Below are 23,853 nucleotides of genomic sequence, written 5' to 3'. Positions count from 1 at the left end.
TTGGGATCATGACAGTGGGGAGTGGGGTGGCGGTGGGAGGAAGCATTTAGGAAAGATGTCAACTTTTCATCAGTTAAAATATATTAATTCATGGTGCTTGATGTAGCTGATGCCCATGACGCTGTTCCCTGCACTCAGTGCTCCCTGGTGATCGATTCTCATCTGTTTTGTACAGGCACCATCATCACCTTCCTCCCCCATAGCTAATGATCCAAAATATGAAAAACGCTGGCTTGACACCTTGTCAGTTCCTCTGACTATGGCTCGCATCTCAAGGTACAAACCTGGAATAGAAAAATTAAGGTATGTGAACCTTGTCTAAAATGAGTAAAGCTGATGAATCGCATGTTCTTTGCCAAGTCTTAACTGTTTATAGACTGCTTTTGACGGATTCGCTATGTAAGTGTGTATCTTCTGATAAGCTTCAGCATTTGTGAAAATGCTAAATAAAATTTAATTACCAAGACAAAATGAGAAAAAGAAAACCAGCAGACTTGTGATAGGAATAAGTCTGCAATGGTACGGGGACTGTTGCTTTTTGTTTTGAAGCCGAGTCCCTAGAAGAATAAATTGTATTTTCAGTGATAAGCGATTGGAGAACCAGATTAGGAATAAGAGGACGTGCTAGTCCTTATCTGAATTACACATGATTTAAGAATAATCATTTTAACTCCATGGGCTTCTTTGCTTTAGTAACAAACCAAGAAGATTGGAGCAGTGCCAGTATTAAATCAGTGTGCACAACCTAATTAAATAATTATTTTTCAAATAAAAAATTAAATAATTTCAAAGATTTCATTCCAAACTTATAGATTTACATAACTGTTTGATATAATAAGTTGGAGGGTTTCTTTGTTTGTTTAACTCCTGATGAGTGTTATATGGTCTCTGTGACCAAATGTACCATTTAATTACCATCAAGAGGCTAAGTCAGAGCTATATGATTAATTTTCCTTCCTGAATCTTAAGGCAGATGTGTAGAAAACTGTGTGAACAATTTGCTTAACTGTCAAGAAAGGAAAAGCATTTGTTTCTGCCCCCACCATCCCAAATCAAGCATCGTCCCTGACACATAAGGGAGTCAAGGTGAAAGTGAATGATGAAGTTGTTTTCAGTAAACTTTAAGTAGAAGTTTAAGGCTAATAATGCTTTGGATGGACAATTACAATTTCAGTTTATAACACACTATTGATAGCCTTGAGAAGACTGGGCGTTCTAGAACACTTCATTGGGCTCTTGCAGAATCTCTACATGGACAAATAGGCAGGTATGCAGACAGAACTGGGTCACACTGCATTGTTTTACATCAGGAAATATGTGTAAGTGTTGTATTCCCTCACCATACTTATTCAATATGCATACTGAGCAAATAATCAGAGAAGCCAGGTTGTATGGAAAAGAATGGCAGCATTGGAATTGGAGAAAGACTTATTACAGCCTTTGATGTGCAGATGCACAATCTTGCTTTCTGAAATAGAGGAGGACTTGAAACACTTGCTGATGAAGATCAAGGATTGCAGCCTTCAATATGGATTACAAAGCAAACCAAAATCCTAACAACTGGACCAATAAATAACATCATGGTCAGTGGAGAAAATATTGACTTCAAGGATTTTGTCTTGCTTGGATCCACAATAAATGCTCATGAAAACATCATTCAAGAGATCCAACAATACATTGTATTAGGGAAATCTGCCCACGATCTCTTTAAAGTGTTGAAAATCAAGAATGTTACTTTGAGGACTAAGGTGAACCTAAGCAAAGCCATGGTATTTGCAATTGCCTCATATGCATGTTGGACAAAAAAGTTGGACGTTAAATAAGGAAGACCGAAAAAAAAAAAAAAGTCAATGCATTTGAACTATGATGTTTGCAAAAAAAATATTGAAAGTACCACGGATTACCCAAAGAACCAACAGATCTGTATTGGATGAAGTCCAACCAGGGTGCTCCATGTTATAGATCCTCGGAGATCAATCCTAGGAAAAGGACATCATTCTGTGTAAAGTGGAGGTGCGGTAAAGGAATCTCCTCGGTGAGATGGATTGGCACAGTGACTGCACGGGTGGGCTCAAACATAACAATCGTGAGAATGTCTCATTGTGCACAACAGACTCCAGGGCACCTAACACCAACCACATGTGTACAACCAGTTATTATGAATGCCCAGGAAAGGATGATTATCATGTCACAGCATTGAGTCCAAATTAGTATTTTAAAAATCGGGTTATCTTTGGGAAACACAGACCTTGTTTCATGTGCATAAAGCTAAACATTGATTAAATTTGTTCCACGTGTAAATCGTGGAAAGCAGTGGATGTATCGACAGCCAGCTCTGAATTGACGAGTGCTGGTCCTCCACTTATCTTGTGTTTGAGTATGCTGGCCAGTGCGGCCACCCTCTGTTTTTGTTTGTTTGTGGGGCAGTTTATAATGCTACACACAATGCTGCTGCATTTAATTTCTTCATGTTTTCAACATCCAAAGACAAACTAGAAACCGCCTTCATAAAGATACTGGTCATAGTAATCAGTAGTTACAAAAAATCAGTCGTTATAACTATTTTTCAGTACTATTTGATGTATGTCACAACTGACTTAAAACAGAATCATTGTCAGAACTGGACCCACTTCATTGTAAATTTTGGACGGGCTCTGTAGCAAAATGTATAAGCAATCTGTGTTCTCACTGCCATAAAACTCTCCCAAAATGTATGCAGATGCACAAGTGTTGGGGAAGAGAGGATTTAACTAAATTTGTTTCTTTGAAATAAGCAACCGGCTTACTTAGGAACTGAGTAGTAATGTGGGCATAATGTCTGTTTTGACAGGCAAGGAAATATTGTCTGGTCTGATCTCTGTCTATCAGCATGCTTGAATTAAATAGGTTCTTGAAAGATAGAGAAACTGAACTTCATCAAGCACTTACCAGCCCATTTGTCATCTAAATATGATGAAGAAAAGATGTGCTGTTTTAGCTTCTGGTTTAAAGATTAATGCTCCTCATTTCTCATATGCTGTGCCCTGTCCTCCCACTGACACAATGTCTACAGGGCATAAGATGAAATGTCTCCTACACCAGAGGAAATGATGGCGCTCTCTGGTAATTATTAACTAAATGCAGATTTGACCAAGCATTTTGGCATCTTCAAGATATTTAGAGGCATGTGGATTATTCTTGACGACAAAAGATTTTGACCTAACAAGCCATCCGTAAAGTTACCATTAAGATAAATGCAATGTGTCTTCAAAGAATTAAATAGAAAGCAAGAAGGTGTTATATTGTTTGAGCCTCTTGTTCCTATTCTGTGTGTGTATGTTAGAAACGTTTTCTAGTTCTAAAAACAAACTGATAGGTTTTTAATTTTTCACAGAATAAGATGTTGTTTTGTGAAGGAAAACAGCTTTTTCATGATTTTAAGCAGAGGGCAGTAAGGTAAAAAAAGGAAAATTAATAAATACTTTAAAACTTTAAAACCTATGTGTTTACAGGCTGAAATAATGCCTTTAGTCCCATCCTACCTGCAAGCTCCTTCAATCACATTTTGAAATAGAGGAAAAAGAAAGGAGGCATGAGCATTTTGACTCAAACAGGCAGAATTCTAATGTTTCTCCTGAGAGATGTATAGTCTGAAAAGAATAAGGAACACATTGAGAAAATGGTTCTATAGTTCTCTGGTTTTAATCTTTAACACAAAATCTGTAAACTAGCATAGGAAGAAATTTTAGACAATGTGTTGTAGTGGGATAAAAAAATACAAAACAGTAGGTTTTAAGTCAGACATGGATTTATTAACTCTCACTCTACATGTGTGACCTAAAATGTATCTCCCTAATTTATATATCTCCTGTTTTATCTTGAATTAAATTGGGCTGGAAAATTTTTAAGTCCTTTAATTTTCTGAAAGGAGCCCAGGTGACATAGTGGGTACAGGTTGGGCTGCTAACTGCAAGATTAGAGGTTCAAATCCATTAGCTGCTCCTTGGAAGAAAATGGAGGCTTTCTGTTCCTGTAAAGATTTACAACCTGGTTATATCCTCTGAGACAGATCTACTCTGGCCTGTGGAGTCTCTATGAGTTTAAATCTACTCAATGGCACAGATTGAATGAATTTTCTGAAAGTTTATTTTCAAAAGATGCTCCTAAGAATAGGCACAGATTTTAAACTAAAAAAAAAATGTGTATACTTATTTAAATTACAAAGTTAGCATGTACTTTTTGTAAGTATAACTATTTCCATTTTTCTTTGCCTCCAAAATATCAATTACCTTCAACAATTTTCTTCTGTATTTACTATTGGATAGGGTTTATCTCAGGTGCTATGTGTAACATTGCCAGATGCTGCTGTGCTGTGTAATCACTGCAGTTCAACACCGTAAATCTGCCCTGCACTCTTAGCGATAAGAGGCCCTTAGGAAAAGAGAACCAATAACTAATATGTATTGCTACATTGTCATGTACAAAGTCATTTTATTATTTATAATAAGAGGACAGGTTACAATAGAGGAACAATCCCACTTGCTTAAGCTGTCAGGATAAATATGATGATTCCTCCCTGCACACCCTCACTTGTGTCTCGGATGAGATACTTATATGGGACAGTTACACAACACCCTCCCCCACTGGCTTCTGTAAATGGTGTGGGTAGAGTTCTTCCATGAAAGGGACGCAGCGGGAGACTCCCTTTGGTCATTATCCCTCTTGTCAGGTAGGTCCCACTAGGTGAGATATAAGCTAATGCCCTTCATGCTCTCTGATCACCTTAGCGGAGGAGACAAAGACTACTTCCTCTCTCTGTGTCCTGACTTGTTGTATCTTGTTGGCTTTGCAATCAAATTCCATGTAGGGGGGGCAGGGTGTGATTGTTTTGAGGCAGAGGGAAGCCAACGGGAAGAAAAGATTATTGAAACCCAGCTGACTGGGTTGTTTGAAGGACTACCTTCTCAAATCTTTCTTGGAAATTGGGCTTTTATATAATGTATGTCACCACTAATAAAGATGAAATCATTGGATTCGCCATAAGGACACAGATTATTCCCTAAGAATTTGGTTGAGAAGACTAGCTCAAGATTAAACTAAAATAGTTATGAAAACAGAAAATGTATGCTTGATATGGATATAAACTTACTGTGTACAAAAACCAAGCTTTAAGATAAGTGCTTATGTAGGGAAAATTAATCATGCCTCGTGGTGCTTGAAAATTAGCCATAAATCATCACTGATTATTTAGCATGATAGTGTGATTTTGGTTACTGGGTTAGTTATTAATACACTTCTCTGACATGATTAGAAGAAAAGCATAGCTATTATTGGGATTTCAATGAATATGAAGAAGACTATCATTTTGTGCAACATCTGGATATGTTTGTCCTATTGCTGTGTAACAAAGTGTCACAGATGTAGTGAATTAAAACAATACCTATTTATTCTCTCAAGCGGTCCGCTGTCCAGTCTGCCATGGCCTGACGAGATACTCTGCTGAGGACACCACCAGACTCAAACCAAGGACTCCACCTCTGTTGGAGTTTAAATTCGGACCCCTAGGCTGTAGAAGGTCATGGTTTACAGTGACAGTGCTAAACCCAATTTGAATTGCCACATAAGTTCAGCCTCATTGAATTCTTTCCCTGGACCATTGAAGGGCAAGTGGAACTGCTTTGCCCTCAGGGGGAGGTTTGAAGGTCATTGCTACTACTGTGCTAATCAGTGCGGGTGGGGTAAGGATGGGGGAGGGGGGCGGTGATCTAGACCTTAAGGTCTTGTTTGTATGTCCACTGGAGGGAACTTGGAATACTCAGGTCTAAATATTGATGTATTTTTTGAGTCACGAATGACCGCCTTGGACAAAGTACCTGGAATCAATTATGTCAGTTTTGTTTTGATTTTTCATCTAAAACAGAGCGATAATCTCAAGCAATGCTCATGGAAGCAGCAGCCGAGAGATCCTAGTGCATTGGGTAAACCTAGTGCACAAGATCTCACTTTGTCACTTGCCCACAATGGATGGCACTTTGAGGATTAAAGTGCCTCTGTCCCAAGCCATGGCAATTTCCATGCCCTCATGTGCATATGAAAGTTAGCCTTTGAATAAACCACTAGAAGCCTGTGGATTCGCTTCCACATGTCCTTCTCCATCTCTAAGTCAGAAATGGTTAACGTCTCATACATTGAATTAACCTGAGCTTTAGTATATGATCATGTTCATCTTTAACCTCTAGACTAACATTAAAAGGGCTCAAAGGAACTGAGCAGAGCTGCCTGGAGTGTCTCCCTCATGCAACGTCAACTTACGTGAGACCTTTATTATTTGTACAAAGTTCTTTCACAAAAACACTTAGGTTCGCATTGGAGTGCCTGAGAGAAGATTCATATAAGGGGGCTAAGAATTGTGAGATCCAAAGTGGAATTCTGCTTACTCTAACTACTCAACACATTTTCTTTTTATTTATTTTTTGCTCTGGCAAGCATGTAGTGGCATGTGTTCAAAAAGTCTTAGGAATTTGTCCTTTAACATATAATTATCCTTGGAATGCTATGGCTGGTTGTATTTTCAAGTGCTACCTTTAAAAGAGCACTGGGTGTGGATCCAGAGAACCTGGAATCGAGCCTGGGAACCTGCTCGCATTGTGCGTTTTGCACACAAACTAATAGAGAGCGGTTTACGAACCAGAAAAACATGCATGCTTGCAAAATATCTACATTGCTTTTGACAGTGATGAGACTTTATGAATAGCCTTAGAAAAAAAACATTAACTATAGTACTCTGTGAGACCTTGGAAAAATTGCTTTACCTCTGGAGAGGCAGATTGTGTAACCGAAAGAGTGTAGAACTAAAGATTTCTAATTCTACCTACGCTTTTTAAGGGCTTGGTGACATTGATAAGACATTTAGGATCTTTGGACTGTTTTCTCAACTACTTTAATAGGTAGAATATTGATGGTATAAATATTGATTTACAAAGCACTTTTGTGACAAAAGCTTCACGTACTTTGGACATACTTTCAGACAAGACTAGTCTTTGGAAATGGATGACGGGCTTCGTAGAGAGACAGCAAAAATGACCTTCGACAAGATGAAGTGACACAGTGTTGCTGAAACAATGGGCTAACCTGTAACAATCCTTGTGAAGATGGTGTAGGACTGAGCAGTGCTTCCTTCTGTTGTACGTGAGGTCACACTGAGTAAGGACCAACCCAGGGTCCCTTAACAACAATTGTGATGATTAACGAAGTCAAACTTTTAGGTTGGTCGGCGCTATGAAGCATTCTGAATAAAGATCAATTGTTACTTGTTTGTACTGGAGGAGATCGCTGAAAGCCGGTGCAAGACCAGGCAGAGTCTTGGTTTGTTATGCAGGGGTCCTCCACAAATGGGTATGGGCTCTCCCTGTTACTCATCTCCTGCAAGCGGAGTGTTCAGAATTTAAGCTCTAATACAGTATGGAGGAAAAAACTATTTGTTTTTTTTTTTTGGTTTTATGAGTATTTTCATTTTTCAATGATAATTAAATTATGTTTTATAACGTAAGATTCCATTTACTTTACATGAGCTCACCTTAATCAAAAAGGAGTACACATTTAGCCTAGTGAGCTTTGTAGTAATTGTAATAGAAATACACATCTTACGAATAAGCACATTTTAAAAAGCAATATTGTAAGTCAAATTTATCTTGTAAACTATGCTAACCTATTTAACAAAGGAGAATCACATGTTTAATTATTCATGAAAAAAGATGCTTATTTAGTTACATTTCTATAATTAGGAAATTCTGAATGAATAGTACACTTGGTGCCTTCCCAGAACAAAAAATAATCAAACAAGCATGTGTTTCTAATTTGTTACAACAATGTAAACTGCCGGTCTGGGAGTCCATAGAGTGTCTTGATAAGATTTGGGGCTATGAAAGGATTGGGACTGGAGGGGGACAAGTGGGTGAATACAAGGAAGCAGGGAGTCTGTCCTGAGGCTGATCTTATCACAAAATCGGCATGATTTGGTACTCGTTTAGCTTGTTCAACGGAGCTGGAACTATCTAGTCATTGACAAAGAAGAAGAATGATATTAGTCAGGAGTGGGATCTGTTTTGTTTTTCTTGATTACCGCAGGCCAATATGTTTATTTTAATATCTGCTCAGGCATGCCTATGGAGCAGTTTTGGTTGGTCTTTTCCATCACGTTCACTGAGAGCCCTTATCTGATGCTGATAATCTACAGAATGATTGATCTTCATCACAAGAATTCCCAAGACTAGATATGAGCTATCAGATGTCAGGGTCACATATTTCCTTTCTCAATCTACACTCTTTTTATATTTTTCTGAAAATATCATTGTATGGTACAATTATATCATCTTTATAGTTATTCATAGAGAATAACATTCTACACATATTACTGGAAATGCCATGACTCTTCATGATGCTCTGTCTATAGTGTGCAGACGTTAGAGGAAAGTGTTCTGTTTGTTGGTTCGTAGAGTGCATGCAGAACACAGAGATCTTTACGGCCTTCATAGAGTGCATGCTTCTTAAATACTGAGAGTTGCTGATATGGCCACATAGGCAAGTTTTTCAGAAAGTGTGACATCTTCAGTTATGTTTAAAAAGAAAAGTGATGGTGAGATTGCAGCTCAGTAGTTGAACCTGGATTCCAAATTTCACTGACTATGTTCTTGATGATAAAAGAGCCTGCCTTGACTAATATTGAAATGAGGATGTTGCCCCACACTTACTCAGTATAGAAAAGTGAATTATTTTAATCATTATAGAATGCTCTTGATGCGGAAGTATTGGTCTTTACTCTCTAGATAACTTTTGTCATACTCTATTTTTTTCCTATATTATGAACCACCTAAAATCTGGATTGGCATCTAGAGAGTGCCCTTTTCCTTTCCAGAGAGTGTCTGATGAAGGTGATTATGAAACATTCCTTCACGCCTTATAGTATGTGCAATGAGATTCCGTTAGAGGTCTCCACCTCTTTACTTGTGAGCTCATTCCTGGCTGCTGATGTACCACACATTTGATGTGAACAATTTCCACCTGTGGTTGATACAGATGCTTAAAATCATCATCAACTAACCGAAAAGTTGAGGTTTAATTCCACCCAGAGACATCTCAGAAGAATGAGTTGTTAATCTACATCCACATTATCAGCTATTGAAAACTCTGTGTTGCACAATTCTACTTTGACACATATAGGTCCTCATGAGTTGAAACAAACTCAAGAGGAACAATTGTTAGTATATATAATAAGTATTTATATCCTATGTAACATATATACATACATCATATATAATTATTATATATCATATATGTGTGCATATATACATTATTTCTCTTTAAAGTAGGATTCATTCAGCTTTTTATCTCCAATGGTATCTAGCACAAGACTTCTTCTGTCCAACAGATACTAAAGTTTTTCCAGTATTCACAAACCCTTCTGAAAACCTCAGAGAACTTCTTCGATGGAGATATTCACTACTAATTGGCATGATGACTACTCATATTATTTTCTATGTTTGTGTGGTAAAAATTTCTTGTAGAAGAATTAGTACCAAGGAGTTGGAGATTAAAGATACTCAATGTCCAACTCTTCCAGCTCCCCGCACCCCTTACGCCTCGCTTTAGTATATTCCCTCACGTCTCTGTGCTTCGCAATGTACTGCAATGTCTCACAGAAGCTTGGGGAACTTTAAGGACACGCCTAACATGGTTGGGGGTGCTGTTAGGTCCCAAATACAAAAGTCAAGGAGAGGCGAACCAAATTCAAGGTCCAGAGCCAGAAGCCCAAATGTCTGAAAGTCCAAGCTGGCCTTCTTGCTTCCACCAAAGCTCAGCCAGGAAACGTCACCAAAAATGGACTCATAGGGTCGCTGTGAGTCACAGTGAACTAGATGACCGTGAACCTAGTTTGATGGGTATGTGCTTATCTTTCAGCTGCCATATTCCTAGGGCAAACAGACATGGGGACTTAAGTCACATTCTGCAGTAACGCGGGCCTAAAATGCATCCACCCTAATCCCACAACAGAGACCTCAATTTACTCAACAGCCTTTTAGTCAATTCTGAACCCATAGTGACCCTATGGGCCGGAGTAACGTGTTTCCCCGAAAATATGACCTACTTACAGTTTTGCCTCTCACTGAAATATAAGGCATCCCACCGAAAATAAGACCTCCCTGAAAATAAGGCCCCCCGAAGCTACTGTAACTCTGGACTCTGGACCGTAGTGGTGGGTGCCGCTGTGCAGCTCACTGTTGGCCACAGCAGAGCCGGAACTGACAGGAAGTGCGAGGTCTCTTTTAAGAAAACAATAAAACAGTAAATGTGTACCGTATTCTTCTTCATGGAAAAATAAGATATCCCCTGAAAATAAGACTTAGTGCATCTTTGGGAGCAAAAATTAATATAAGACACTGTCTTATTTTCGGGGAAATAGGGTAGAACTGCCTCTGTGGGTTTCCAAGACTACAGCTCTTTATGGGAATAAAGAGCCAAGGTTTTCCTGTCATGGAGTGGCTGTTGGTTCAACTTTCTGAATTAGCAGCAGAACCCATAACCACTGCACTGCTGGGGTTCCACCTCATCAACTTCCTCCAAAATGGGATCCCCACCACAGCACAGGGGCTGAATCTGCCCTACGTCTCACAGTGTGTTATGGCAGACGAGAACATGCCCAGAAACACCATGTTAATTCGTGGACTGGATCTCTGTTTCACTATAGAACCACAATTGCTGATTCATGAATAGAAGTTAACGCGGCAATATCTCCCCCCCCCCCCACCCCAACACCATTAAAGAAAAGAAAATCTATTGGCACGGAGTTGATCCTGAATCACACACAGCGATGCTGTCGAGTGTTTTCCTTGGCTGATCGTCTTGGGAGCAGACAGCCTCATCTTTCTGGGGCAGAGTGGCTGGTGGTTTTGAACCGCCAACCATATGATATATTTAGCAAACTATTACTTATCAAAACTCCTTTCTATAAATGTATGACTTGATTCTAATGGGCTGCTTCCTACTTGAAATTACACCCACAGTTTTCTGCTGTGGGGATTCAGGACAGGTTGCTAGTAGTTATTTATGTAAACGGTATCAGCGGCAACATTTCATTCATTGATTCAGTTTCTCCCTGCCGTTATAGCTCTGGAGAGTATGTATACCGTATCTCTGCAGGATACTGCTTCCTTCGGGAGGGACATTCGATTCTATTCTCTTCCGTATGTACTTCTCCCTTTGAGTAAAGTCAAGTTCTCAAGGTAGTATATTTTATTTGTATCTCTGGGAATTATTAATTTCTACTGTATTAGTGAATGTGCTATCAACTGATCGCTGCAGAATCTCAGCTATTGAACATGAAGATGGTGGATCTGAATGGCTGGCTTTGCCACTGTGCCTCCAGGGCGCTTATCATGGCTTCTTAAACCTTTCCCTCCTGATCCCTTACTGCACCAGGAAATTTGCAACTCGGGCTCCTGCAGACACACAGAAACAACTCAGGCTCATTATGTGATTGATTTTAAATTAGTTTTTGGTCCTTGTTTCAGAAACCTTTTACTGTTGCCAAATTTTTTGAGATCCCCCTCACATTCAATTACTGGACCTCACATGGTATTACAGCCGATCCTACTCTATCTCACAACAGTGTTTGTAAGCTATTTTACCTTGACCCTCCTGCCTCAGTTTTCTGAATTCTTATTAAAATAAACCAAATGGCAAAATTCTTATACTACAATAGCTAGAGCGATCCTGGTAATATAATTTTTACTCAACCAGGACTGTACAGCGCAGGGAACAGTCAGACACACATATTTTGGCTGAGTAAGTAGAAGCCAAAGGATTTTATAAGGCTGTGGAATGGAAAGCTGAATTTCTAAAAGTGTGCATTGGCTTTGATATATTTTCCTAGATTTTTAGATATTGATCCAGTAAGAGTTTACTGGAGAAATCTCATTTTATCTACTAAGCCACCTTTGAGGTATAACATCTCAAAAACTGTCTTTTGATGTGCATTTTTAAAACCGTTACTGGAGTTTTGCAGACAGTCCTGCCACTGTGACTTTGTCCACGCCTGGGGCACTTCCTAAGGTCCCTTGGCTTCATCGCTCCATTTCCTCCGACCCAGTGCCTGCTGCCTTGCTCTTGGAAACCGCTCCAGGAGACTATGCCTTGTCTTTGTGTTCCCCTGGCTTGTGAGTGAGTTTCTCAGATTCTTTCTGATGAGAAGTATCTGCTATTTAATGAGGAGAAGGTAATAGCAAGATCTTTAAATGCAGGAAAAAAGTCATTCAATTTCTCCCCTTATCTTATGTTCACTCATACCCGAGAGGATAAAATACGTCTCTGCCGGCTAATTTATGACTTCCAGAGAATAGAGCGTATCTCCTTTACTCAACCTGGTTTCAGGCTTTGGTTGGACTTTCTATGTGAGCAGTTTTCTTTTCCTCTCCATGTCTCTTATCAATACAAGATTTCTACTCCAGCATGATTATATATACTTCATATATAGGAAATCTCATGTATATACATAATTTCATATAGATATATGAAATATGTTCCATAATAGCATGCATACATATGAAATATATGAATATGTATACTATAAGCTTGTATTTATAATGCCTAAATGTTTATAATATATAAAGTCATCTTAGGATACATATGTATATATATATGTGTGTGTATATATATATGTATATATATGTGTATATATATATATATATTCCTGATGGCATCATTGGTTACAAGTTGGGATGCTAATGACGAGCTTAATAATTCAATCCCCCCAGGTCCTCCACAGAAGAGAGATCAGACTATCTACACTTGTAAAGAGCTACAGTCTAGAAACTCAAAGAAGTGATTTTACCCTGTTCTGTAAGATTGCTGTCAGTTAGAATCAGCTCACTGGCAGTGAATTTTGGTCTACATGCATTGATAGTTCAAAGTGTAAAAGACCAGGTTTGCTTCCAGAATTACAAACCCGTTTCAACAGATTTCATTATTTTAATTACCAAAATAAACATGTATTTAAAATAGAGCATCAGCTATGTGGAGCATGTGGTACATTGTCATAAAAGCCACTGTCTGTTTCGTTTTAATGTACAAACGCGCTTCTTAGCATCTGTATGACGTTGTAGTTTAAAACTTAGGATCCAGCTGCAGAGACCCTAGTTGGGTTTCTGTCTGATGTACATGTATATTTGTATACCTTTGTATTTCTGACCCATGTGACCTTGGATTCACCTACCTACGCCCCAGTTTCCTTACCTGTGAACTGTATAATAATTGGACTAGTAGAATCTCCTAAGGAGAAATATTGTAGAGATCAAAACTGGTACAACTTTGAAAGTATTTAGCATGTTAGTGATTAAAAAGTAAGTATTAATTACATGCTAATACCATCATTAGTAAGATAAATATAATTGTCTCTTTTTATACCCCCAATTTATTATTTGAGTTTAAATATTTTCAAAGATAAATTTTGCAAAACTAAAAACAGAATTATTTAGAGTTTATTGACCCATCATGAGATCAGCAGTCAATAAAGCCTAAATAATAGGAATAGATAGTACATCAAATTATATATTCTGATATTTTATATTATCTTGAGATTCTTCTTTTACTGTTCCCATAAAAATCAATAACATACTATTCACTTAAAAAAAGACTCTGTGGAGGTATGAGTTGAGAATATCATATGGAAAATAGTTGAATATTACTTAATGCTAAATAGCCAAATGCAGTAGACTAATACGGGAGCAGAGAAATATGTTTTGATCATGCTAGCCTTGGTAATCTTTGACACTTCAGAGCAGACAACTGTTTAGTCCTGGATGTATGATGGATGTGTATGTTTCTGCACAGTCCCCAACTCCAGGGTAATGATCAGGGCGACTCTTGTAGTTTTCTTTCAATCTCCCGGGGCTAACAAGATGAATCAGTGGTTGAGACCAAAAATAGTTCTTAAATTAATTTACTATAAAGTGAAGGAATAAATGATACTTTCTGGAACATGTATTATAAAAATAAAAAATTGATTACGTAGTTATGCCAGAGTCAATTACTTTAACCATTCATTTAATTTAATTGCTTTTAAGATTGCCTAAATGGTAGCTTAACAGGATTTGGTGGCTTTTTGGGGTAAGCATTTAACTGATAACCTTATGGTCAACAGTTCAAACTCACCAGCAAGCTCCTTGGTAGAAAGATAAGGCTTTCTCTTCTGGTAAAGATGTATGGTCTCAGAACCCTTATATTGGGTCACTATGAATCCAAATTAACTCAATGATAGTTGATTCACTTAATAACTTATTTAGATGAAAATTGTGTGGACTATATCATTAGGAATAGAGATTTAAATTTAAAAATAAGGGCTAGTTAGCATTGGCGATTTTGATAGGTTGTATGAATAGAATGTATGTTTTTTAAAGAAGAAAGTGCTGATTAGGATATCTCCTAGTGTAGATTCTGGCATTTCAGAAAATCCAGGACACCAGTCTTTGCACAGTATTTAAATCAGAAGGGATACAGCAGTTGGATTGTGGGTCATGTTTACTTTCCCGTGGAACCAGATAAATTATATGCCGGTTCAGCTGCTGCTTCTGTTAGAGACGACCACTGGCTAAAGTAATGGTGAAACTATTTCTAGGGATTTGAAAGAATTTGAAAGACTTGCTAAATGCAAGCAAAATCCTTTAAGGAAGTATTAATATTCTCCTGGATGCAGAAATATATATTATAGACTGAGATACACATATCAAAAAATTCTGAAGCCAGCTTTTTAGGACACAGCAACCAAACTCTAAAATAAAATACCATAGCAGATGCAAAGCTTTAATACACGTTAAGTGAGCTATGGGACAAATGATGAATTTCACTATCAAAATTAGTATTAAGATCAATATTTTTATATTTAGCAGTTCCAGTGAACTTAAACATCTATAAATATTTTGGAGTATCTCTTGTTTTTATGGACAATAAATACATTTCTATCTCTCTAAATGTATGGTACTTTGAAGTTGTTAAGTTCAGTCATTATGCAAATGTAAAATTGTAATAGATAGCATTGTGTATGAAGAACTGAAGGACACGGTCAAGATCATTATGATTTCCAGACATTTGTAACAAATGCAGCGGCTTTATTCCCCAGGAAAAAGAGAAGCAACCCAGGTCTTCCCTCCTCCCCAAACCCAGCATGTGTTCAGGATCAGCTTCTCCTTGTCCTTTTCATTGAAAATGTCACGATTCTTCCTTTTGAATTCTAAATGGAGTCTTCATACAACTAGCCGCTGGCAGAGATATTGTATTATTGTGTCTGTTACTCATAAAAACATAACCGCAAGTGAATGGTTATGATGAAATAACTTTTTAAAAGTGCATTTATTAAGCGAGCAATAATTGAGAATCTTTTCTATGTGAAGCAAATTTGAAAATACAAAGAATCCAAAATATGACTGGCGTGTGCTTTAGACAGTTCACAAATTAGATTAAACAAATGAAGAGTTGGTATTCTCTACTATCTTCTCTATTTCTAAGGATAGTCCTCTTTTCCACAGAAGGAGAGTCCACATTTTTATTATACGTTCACAATTATTTACATGTGACACAATTTTGTGAAAACCAGCCTTGAATTCTCATATTGTTATGGACATACTTTCCTGTTAATCTCCCCTCTAGAATTTTACGTTGTTTTTGTTTTTCACATCATTTCAATAAAACTTGTGATGTATGGGGTGAGGTCATGATCTCTGGTAATGAAATAAAGACCTAGATTTACAGGCAGATTTGGAATGTCCATGGTCTTGTGCTTTTCCTCTCCAGCTGAGGTGGATTTTGTGCACAGTGATCCCTTTGCCTCTATCTCAATGGACGAGAAGCCCACCTGTCCCTCTGGCTCACAGATGTGACCTCCCCCTCATGCTCTGTCCTGGCTCTGTGCCACCATCTGTGTTGCCTGTGGTCTGTTTCCACCATTCAGAGATGTGGAATGCACTCTTCCGATGTTCATGGAATTGCTTTCCCTCACTGACAGGGCCGTCCTAGAGAGAGCCATGGTCTTGAGGGAGTGGTGTTCATTTTTGTATATTTTAGCTGACCATACCTCAAGGAAAAGGAACATGTGGTCTTACGTCACACCTTCTAATGGAGTCCAAAGACAGACCCCAGAAAACAAGTGGGATTTTTAGGTATCACCCTCCACTAAAAATTTGGACCTATCTTAATCCTATCAATTATTATAGCAAAGATCTTCCTCCAAAATGGGATTACAGCCACAAGCATAGGGTCCAGATGAAAATGCAGCATGTAAGAAATTATGACTAGAAGGGCCATATTAATTTACGTTGTCTATTTGGTTTATGTACAGGATCGAGGATCCTGTATGAATGTTCCAGAATCCCATTACTTGCTCTGTTATCCCTAGTTTGCTATGATCCATGCAATTGAATACCTTTATTAGTTCAAAAAATTGCAAGTAATCATCTTTCTGGTATTCTCTGCTTTCAGTCAAGATTCAGCTCATATCACCAATGATACCCATCTTTACACATCTGTTTCTAAATACTACTTGAATTTCTGGCAGATTTATACTGCTGTATTGATACAACCATTTTTGAATTATATATAGATCTTCCAGCACTATATCTAACAACCTTCTGCTGCTGTTCCTAAGGTTGTAAGTAACTAATTTTTCTGAAGCGGCCCATTTCTTCCTCCTTTCTACTCTATCTTTGTCTGGATTTTCTACTGAATCCTGTCCATCCTGAGGGACCTTGCTAGTATTTGAAATTCCAGTGTCATGGCTTCCAACATCAACATGCAAACCACCACAGTACAAAACACTTACAAACAACAATGATTTTAGGTTAGAGATTGGATTTTTAAAACTGTATTTCCAGTTTTCATGAGTATCTCTAAACTGATTGAATAGTTAGGTATGAGTATATGTACAATAATAATTTTTCAAACATTTACATATATAAGCATAACTCGATTGCCCACAAGTTGATTTTTTCTTACAGTGAACCTGTATGACGTAGTAGAACTTCCACATAAGGTTTTCAATGCTGTAACCTATACTGAGAAAATTTCCACATCTTCCACAATTGAGCAACTGGAGGGTTTGAACTGTTGAGCAAGGCATTTTCCTGATCTCTTATCTGCACCACAGTTCAAATGCATAGATTTTCTCCCTTGCTCAGTGCCCACCTGTCTTCTGCATGTGAAGCAATTGAAAAGCACATGGAAGAAGCACACCAGCCTATGCAACCACGAGGTGTCGAAGGGATCAGGTATAAGGCATCATCAGAACAAAAAATCTTACCATAGTGAATGATGGGGGGAGTGCGGAGTGGAGATCCAAAGCCCATTAGTAGGCCACTGGAGATCCCCTTGCAGAGAGGTCTCGGGGAGGAGATGAGCCAGTCAGGGTGCAATGTAACAACGATGAGAAATACAACTTTCCTCTAGTTCCTAAATGTTTTCTCCCCGCTCCCACTACCATGACTCAAATTCGACCTTGCAAGTCTGGCTAGACCAGAGGATGTACACTGGTACAGATAGAAACTGAAAATACAGGGAATCCAGGGCGGATGAGCCCTACAGGACCAGTGGTGTGAGTGGCGAAACAAGGAGGGTAAAGGGAGAATGGGTAGGAAAGAGGGAACCGATTACAAGGAACTATATGTGACCTCCTCCCTGGGGGACAGAAAACCGAAAAGTGGGTGAAGGGAGACGTCGGACAGGGCAAGATATGACAAAATACCAATTTATAAACTATCAAGGGCTCATGAGGGAGGGGGGAGCGGGGAACAAGGGGAAAAATGAGGACCTAATGTCGGGGGTTTAAGTGGAGAGAAAATGTTTTGAGAATGATGTACAAATGCGCTTTACACAATTGATGTGTGTATGGATTGCGATAACAGTTGTATGAGCCCCTAATAAAATGTTTAAAAAAAGAAGATGGTTTGGCAGGTGAAACTTCACACTCAAAGTGGGGTTTGTTTTCAGCACTTTCAAGATCCAGAGCAATGGATCCTAAGTTCTTGACTGCTACTGATTGTGGATCTAAGGAAGATGAACTACTTGACAACTTAAATCTTATCTCTGTTTATTCTGATGTTACCACTTGTGGGGGGTTGGGTTTTCTTTACATGAGTTGTAATCCATACTGAAGACTTCAATCCTTACTCTCCTGCAGAAAGTTCCTCTGGTCCTCCTCACTTTCAGCAAGCAAGGTTGTGTCATCTGCATGCCTAAAGGTGTCAATCTGCCTTCCTCCAAACTTAATGCCCTTTCTTCTTCATATAATTCAGCTAGCGGATTCTGTGCTTAGAATACATATTGAATAAATATGGTGAAAATTATTAGGGCTCTCCCCCTCTTCATACCTCACATGCTTTCTTTTTTCAAAATGTTGATTTTTTTTACAAGATTAATGCTCTTTAATCCTCCAGTGAGGATTAAAGAATTTAGAATGAAATGTCATCCTTATTCATGCTTCACTTAGTTCTTCTTTAGTCACCATTGGTCTGTAGAAAATATTTTCCTCTGGCACTGTGCTTCCAGTAGAAGTGTACTGCGTAGATTACTTGGAGGCCAATTAATTTCCTTATTTCTTTTGTTTCACGTTTGCTATAGCAGAAGCCTAACTTACTTTAAGGATAATGTGCTAAATCTTTCTGTTTTAATAGCAAAACTATGAGTTAGGACGTATATATGACCTCAGACTTACTACTGTGTATCAGAACTTTGTCCCACTTAAAAAAAAAGGCACAAACATTAAGAACTCAACATCCAACTGAGAGGCTTGAAGTGCAGGCCTCCCCAAAGGTACTTCTGAAGAAAGACTTAGAAATCTGCTCGAAGTAAATAGCATTGAAAACCCCACATGAAATCGTAGCCTGTCCGCAGGGCTCCACAGGAGTTGAACTCTAATCAGGGGTAACTTGTTGTGTTGTTTTTTAATGAGCTTTAGTGGTGATGAGAATCAGAAAACAGGAGCTCATTTTCTCCTCTAGCCTGTGCATCCTCTCAGCTATCTTATTGCAACCAAAATATGCACTTTTCTAAGTTTTCCTTATTTGATATTTGTTGGATTGCCGTCACTATTTGTTTTTTGTTTGGTTGGTTTTTTTGGCCAGTGATATTGGGATCTAGGCATTCCATGGTAATTCTCTGGGTTTACTATTTGAATGGGATATGAAACAAAGATTCCTTAGATAAATATGTACATATGCTAATAAGCTTTGTATCTAAGATGTAGCATGCATGGTCTATATCCTGGGTGCCACTAAACATTTTCCATTAATCATTGAAGTTTCCATGACACCTGGGAGAGTCAGCAAATTGAAACTATGCTTTTCTTATTTGAGAGATCCCATGGATTAATGAAAGAATCTCTGGTGTTGTAATGGCTTCAACTATTGGGCTGCTAATCTCAAGGATGAGGCTGTTTGGTTCCATAAAGATTTACAGTTTCTGAAACCCCAAGGAGCATTTCTAATGTGTTTATACAGTAGCTATGAGGTGGACTCAACTCAGTGACAGAGTAGATGGGTAAAGAAACTGTAAAAAAAAAAAATCACTTTGAGCATGCCATTGGCATTTTCCTGTGATGTCATAGTGTGATGTCAGCTCGATTAATGAGCTAGATTTGTCCATTTAAGGTGGTGTTATGGGAAAATTATCTACAAAGAGAAATGTCACGTGTTTGGACATAGGCATAATTCCAGTGATTGTCATAGGCAGTGCTTTACACATATATGTCTCTGTTGATCACAGTCATGTAGATAATAGATATAATAGGGTTCAGAAGAAACGTGTACCGCCATCTTTACTGTTGGAAGCTCTGCACTTAGAGATTTACAGAACAGAAGAGGTTTACAGAGAAGCTAAGTGAATCGGGGATAATTGTATGTGTGAAGTATTCATATGAAAAATGTCCTAATTATCAGTTTTGACAATGATAATAATTAAGCAGATTTCCTCTCTTATGAACATTGGGGTCTAATTTTGACTTGTTAAGGCCAGAGAGTTAGGTTTCTTCAGCCATGAGTAATAGAATGTGCACCACGGTAAGCTAGTTGTGTTTTACGTGACTAAAATATGAATAATCATGTCATTTCAAAGACAACATAGAGCATGTTGTCAACATTGAAATCCAGGCTCGACTTCATGGCTGTCAGTCCTGGATCAGGTTATGTAATCCTTCTATGCATTTGCTTTGGGAAAGTGAAATAATAATAACAATTTCATAAGTTTTCTGTATGAAATAATTAAAATGTAAATTACTTAGAATGGTATCTGACACCATGTTAAGCCCTTAAATAAATAATCTTTAACTTTTATCATTGTCTCTGCTGCTGGTAGTATTTTATGACTGTCATTAAGTGTAAATGATCCAAGGATCATAAACTCTTTTCTTCTTTAATTCCTAAAACATTCCAAGTAGCATCTGGATGAAAAGACGAACAAATTGATGTCAGAGCCCTCAGAAGAATATCCCCAGAATAAGGAATAATTATAATAATTGTATGCTTAACTTAGGCTAGACATGGTGATAATTCTATATACACTTCATCTCAATTTCATCCTCACAAATCATTGACGTGCCCCCTAAATCATGCCTATTTTAGATAAAGAAGCCATACTCTGTGGCTGGAGTTAGAGAATGGAATGATTCTGCCATAAGTAAACACAGGCAGTTGGGAAATGGAGACTAAATAACAAACGCAGGTATTTAAAGATTATACTGATTTTTCTCAAGCATCTATTCAGGCCACAAATAGTCGGCAGTGTACTGGGTTATGCCCTGAGCTTCATTCCAGAATAAGTCATCAGGTCGAGCCTTCCAGCGTCTCTGAGGTTAAAAGGTAAGGATTTCTGATTCTGTAAAGTTTTAAGGCCTCAGAAAGTCAAAAGGCGGTTCTGCGCTGTTTAAAGCATCAACGTGAGACAGAGTCCACTTTCTTGCAGCTAGCTTCGTTTCCTGGACTGTGTCACTGTTACAGTTCCTGGACAAGGTGAGCCAAGCACCATGACGTTTATCATCTACTGGGAAACACAAGTATCACTGCTAGTCAACGCATAGCAACCCTCGGCACAAGTGAACACCAGCTTGCTGGGTGGCGTGCTTTCCCCACAATGACACTGCATTCTGCATCGCTGTAGTGACTGTGCCAACCCATCTTTTCAGCATCTTCCTCTTTTTCGATGCCTTCTACTTTACCCAGCATGATGAGGACCTTTTCCGGGACTATTCTCACCTGACAGCTTGCCCAAAGGATGTGAGATGGTACGCCCTCTCTTCCAAGGCCGATTTATGTGTTCTCTCGACAGTCCGTGGTAATGTTCCTATTCTTCAAAAGCACCGTAATTCAAAGGAATCACTATTTCTTCAGTCTCTCTTATTCATTGTTCAACTTTCCCAAGCATATGAGGCAACTGAGAAAATACCCTAGCATGGGTCAGTCTTCCCTCAGTCCTCCAAGTAACATGAACATTGACTGTGGAACCACCCAAGATGAATCCGTGGCATCTTCAATGTTTTCTCCATTTATGACGGTGTTACCTCTTAGTCCAGTGGTGAGGAACTGGGGCTTCTTTACACTGACTACCTGGTTGAAGTCAGGCAGCATCCTCAAGGCTGCGATCCTCTAGCGTCACCAGCAAGTGCTTCCTGTCCTCCTGGAGTCAGTGAGCTCGGTAGTGTCATCTGCATCTGAAGCTTCCTCCAATCCTACTGCCTTGTTCTTCCTGGGGTCCAGCTTCTTCCTTATTTCTCTGCATCCAGACGGCATAGGAATGGTGAAAGGATAAATGCTTGCTGCACGCCTTTCTTGATTTTCAACGATGCAATATCCCCTGGTTCTGTGCACACAACTGTCTCTTGGCAGGTATACAAGTTCTATATGAGCACAATTAAGGGTTCTAGAATCCCCATTTATTGTTGTCCTCTTGTCTATCCTGGACTTGCGTACATCTCAAGAACAGGAAAGAAGAAAAACAGTAAGCAAACATATATGATAAGTCAATAATTCTATGATGCACCCTTAAAACACTTGCAGGTTTTGTTCATCTCCTTTCTGAACTCACTGAGAGGCATTTGGAGGTCACTGAACAGCCCTAAGGCCAGGGGTTAAATATTGGTCTGCTAACCTCAAGGTTGGCAAGTTCAAACCTATCAGCTGCTCTGTGGGAGAGTGATGAGGCTGTCTGCTCCTGTAAAGATTAGCAGTCTCATAAACTCTTCATATTTCTACTCTAACCTATTTGCTCACCAGGAGTAGGACTAAACTCAAAGGCTCTGGGTGATGGTGGGGTCATCCTTTTGCATCTCTCCATGCCACGGATAGACCTTCTGCCATTTGTACTTCTGAAGCATCTTTCCTGGACAGAGAAACACCACAGAATCCACATACTCTGGTCTCATGGAGACCACAAGAGTGAGAGAAAGAAGATGCTAAGTTGCCCTTTTAGTCACTACAAAAGAAAAATCATCTTTCTTTTTTATTTATGGTCAATGTTTTGTCTCAAATAAATGTATTATGTGTACTATGAATTCTCTGGTAATAATGACTTTTTAATAAATACACTGCATAAATGGAGAATGGCATCTGAATTTTAATTGACCCAGTTTGCTAATATTTAATATGAACTACTTAGAAATGCTAGTATATAATAGGAAATTAGCAAGAAAACATTTTTAGATGATACTGGAACATAAGATCTTCACTGCAGAAAAAATTTAATTTAAGCACAAGATAAACAATTTGAAGATTTTTCAAATTTATAAAATTCTCTAATTTTCATCTTGTGAACACACCTAACTCACAATCATGAACTAAAAGATACACAGTATCCTTCAGCATCCTGAACATTTAGACCTAAAGTTAAACAAACAAACAAAGCATGGCTAAAGTATACCGGCCATTGGAAACTCTCACAGATCTAGTCACATAGACATGGGTCACCATGGGTCAGAAGTCAACCTGTGGCACCTAACTGCTTTGTTTCAGGCTTTGCATTTGTTTGTATTGTTTAGTTTTGTGTTGGCTTTGGGCAGGATTAAAGACACAGCTGTGGGGGGCGGGGCACGGTAAAGCACACAAAGGACTCTGCTAGTGGGCGTACAAGGAGGGGAAGATCGCCGGAAAGGGGGGCGGGTAGTAGCTGCGTGCGTGTCCACCAAGCAGAGCAGTACCTTGCCAATTTCTATTTGGAAACCCACTGAGGCCATGAAAGCAAAGGAGGCGAGAGGGTGAATCTAAGCAGATGGAGGAGAGAGGGTGAATAATGGAGTGGGCACACCAGGAGTATAGGGGAAGAGGTGGGTGTGGAAGGGGAAGAAAGGAGGAAGTGGTCACAATGATTAATGTATTACCCGCGCCCCACAGGGGGACAAACAACCGAAATGTGGGTGAAAGAAGACAGCGGGCAGTGTAAGATATGAAAAATAATAATACTTCATCATTTATCAAGGGTGGGAGGTTGGGGAGAGAGGCAAAAAGTAGAACTGATCCAAGGGCTCAAGTAGAAAATAAATGTTTGGAACATTATGATGGCAACATATGTATAAATGTGCTTGATACAATTGATGTATGGGTTGTTATAAGAACTGTAAGAGCCCCCAATAAAATAATTTATTATTTTTTTTAAAAAGCTAAGAGTGCATAAGAAAAAGCAAGCTTACGAGAGGTTTTTTGTTTTTTTTTCTCCTTCCAAATGAAGTAAAACAGCAGTTCTCAACCTGTGTGTTGTGACCCCTTTGGCGGTCGAACGGCCCTTTCATAGGCATCGCCCAATTCATAACAGTAGCAAAATGACAGTGATGAAGCAGCAACGAAAATAATGTCA

The 23,853-nt window shown here is 38.7% G+C and overlaps 1 protein-coding gene across 1 annotated transcript in view; it reads left to right on the top strand.

The window, feature by feature from the left end:
• The window catches only part of SNTG2 (syntrophin gamma 2), a 442,011-nt gene that overhangs the window by 199,264 nt on the left and 218,894 nt on the right, over positions 1-23,853 (top strand). The window contains exon 8 of the mRNA XM_030886702.2: positions 176-303. Coding sequence (XP_030742562.1) covers positions 176-303 — 128 coding nt within the window. The remainder of the gene's footprint in view (positions 1-175; positions 304-23,853) is intronic.

Source organism: Echinops telfairi, unplaced genomic scaffold, assembly GCF_000313985.2.
Source record: "Echinops telfairi isolate 266 unplaced genomic scaffold, ASM31398v2 ScPeMD7_3509;HRSCAF=4178, whole genome shotgun sequence".
Classification (NCBI taxonomy): Eukaryota; Metazoa; Chordata; class Mammalia; order Afrosoricida; family Tenrecidae; genus Echinops; species Echinops telfairi.
This window is presented reverse-complemented; position numbering and strand designations above follow the sequence as displayed.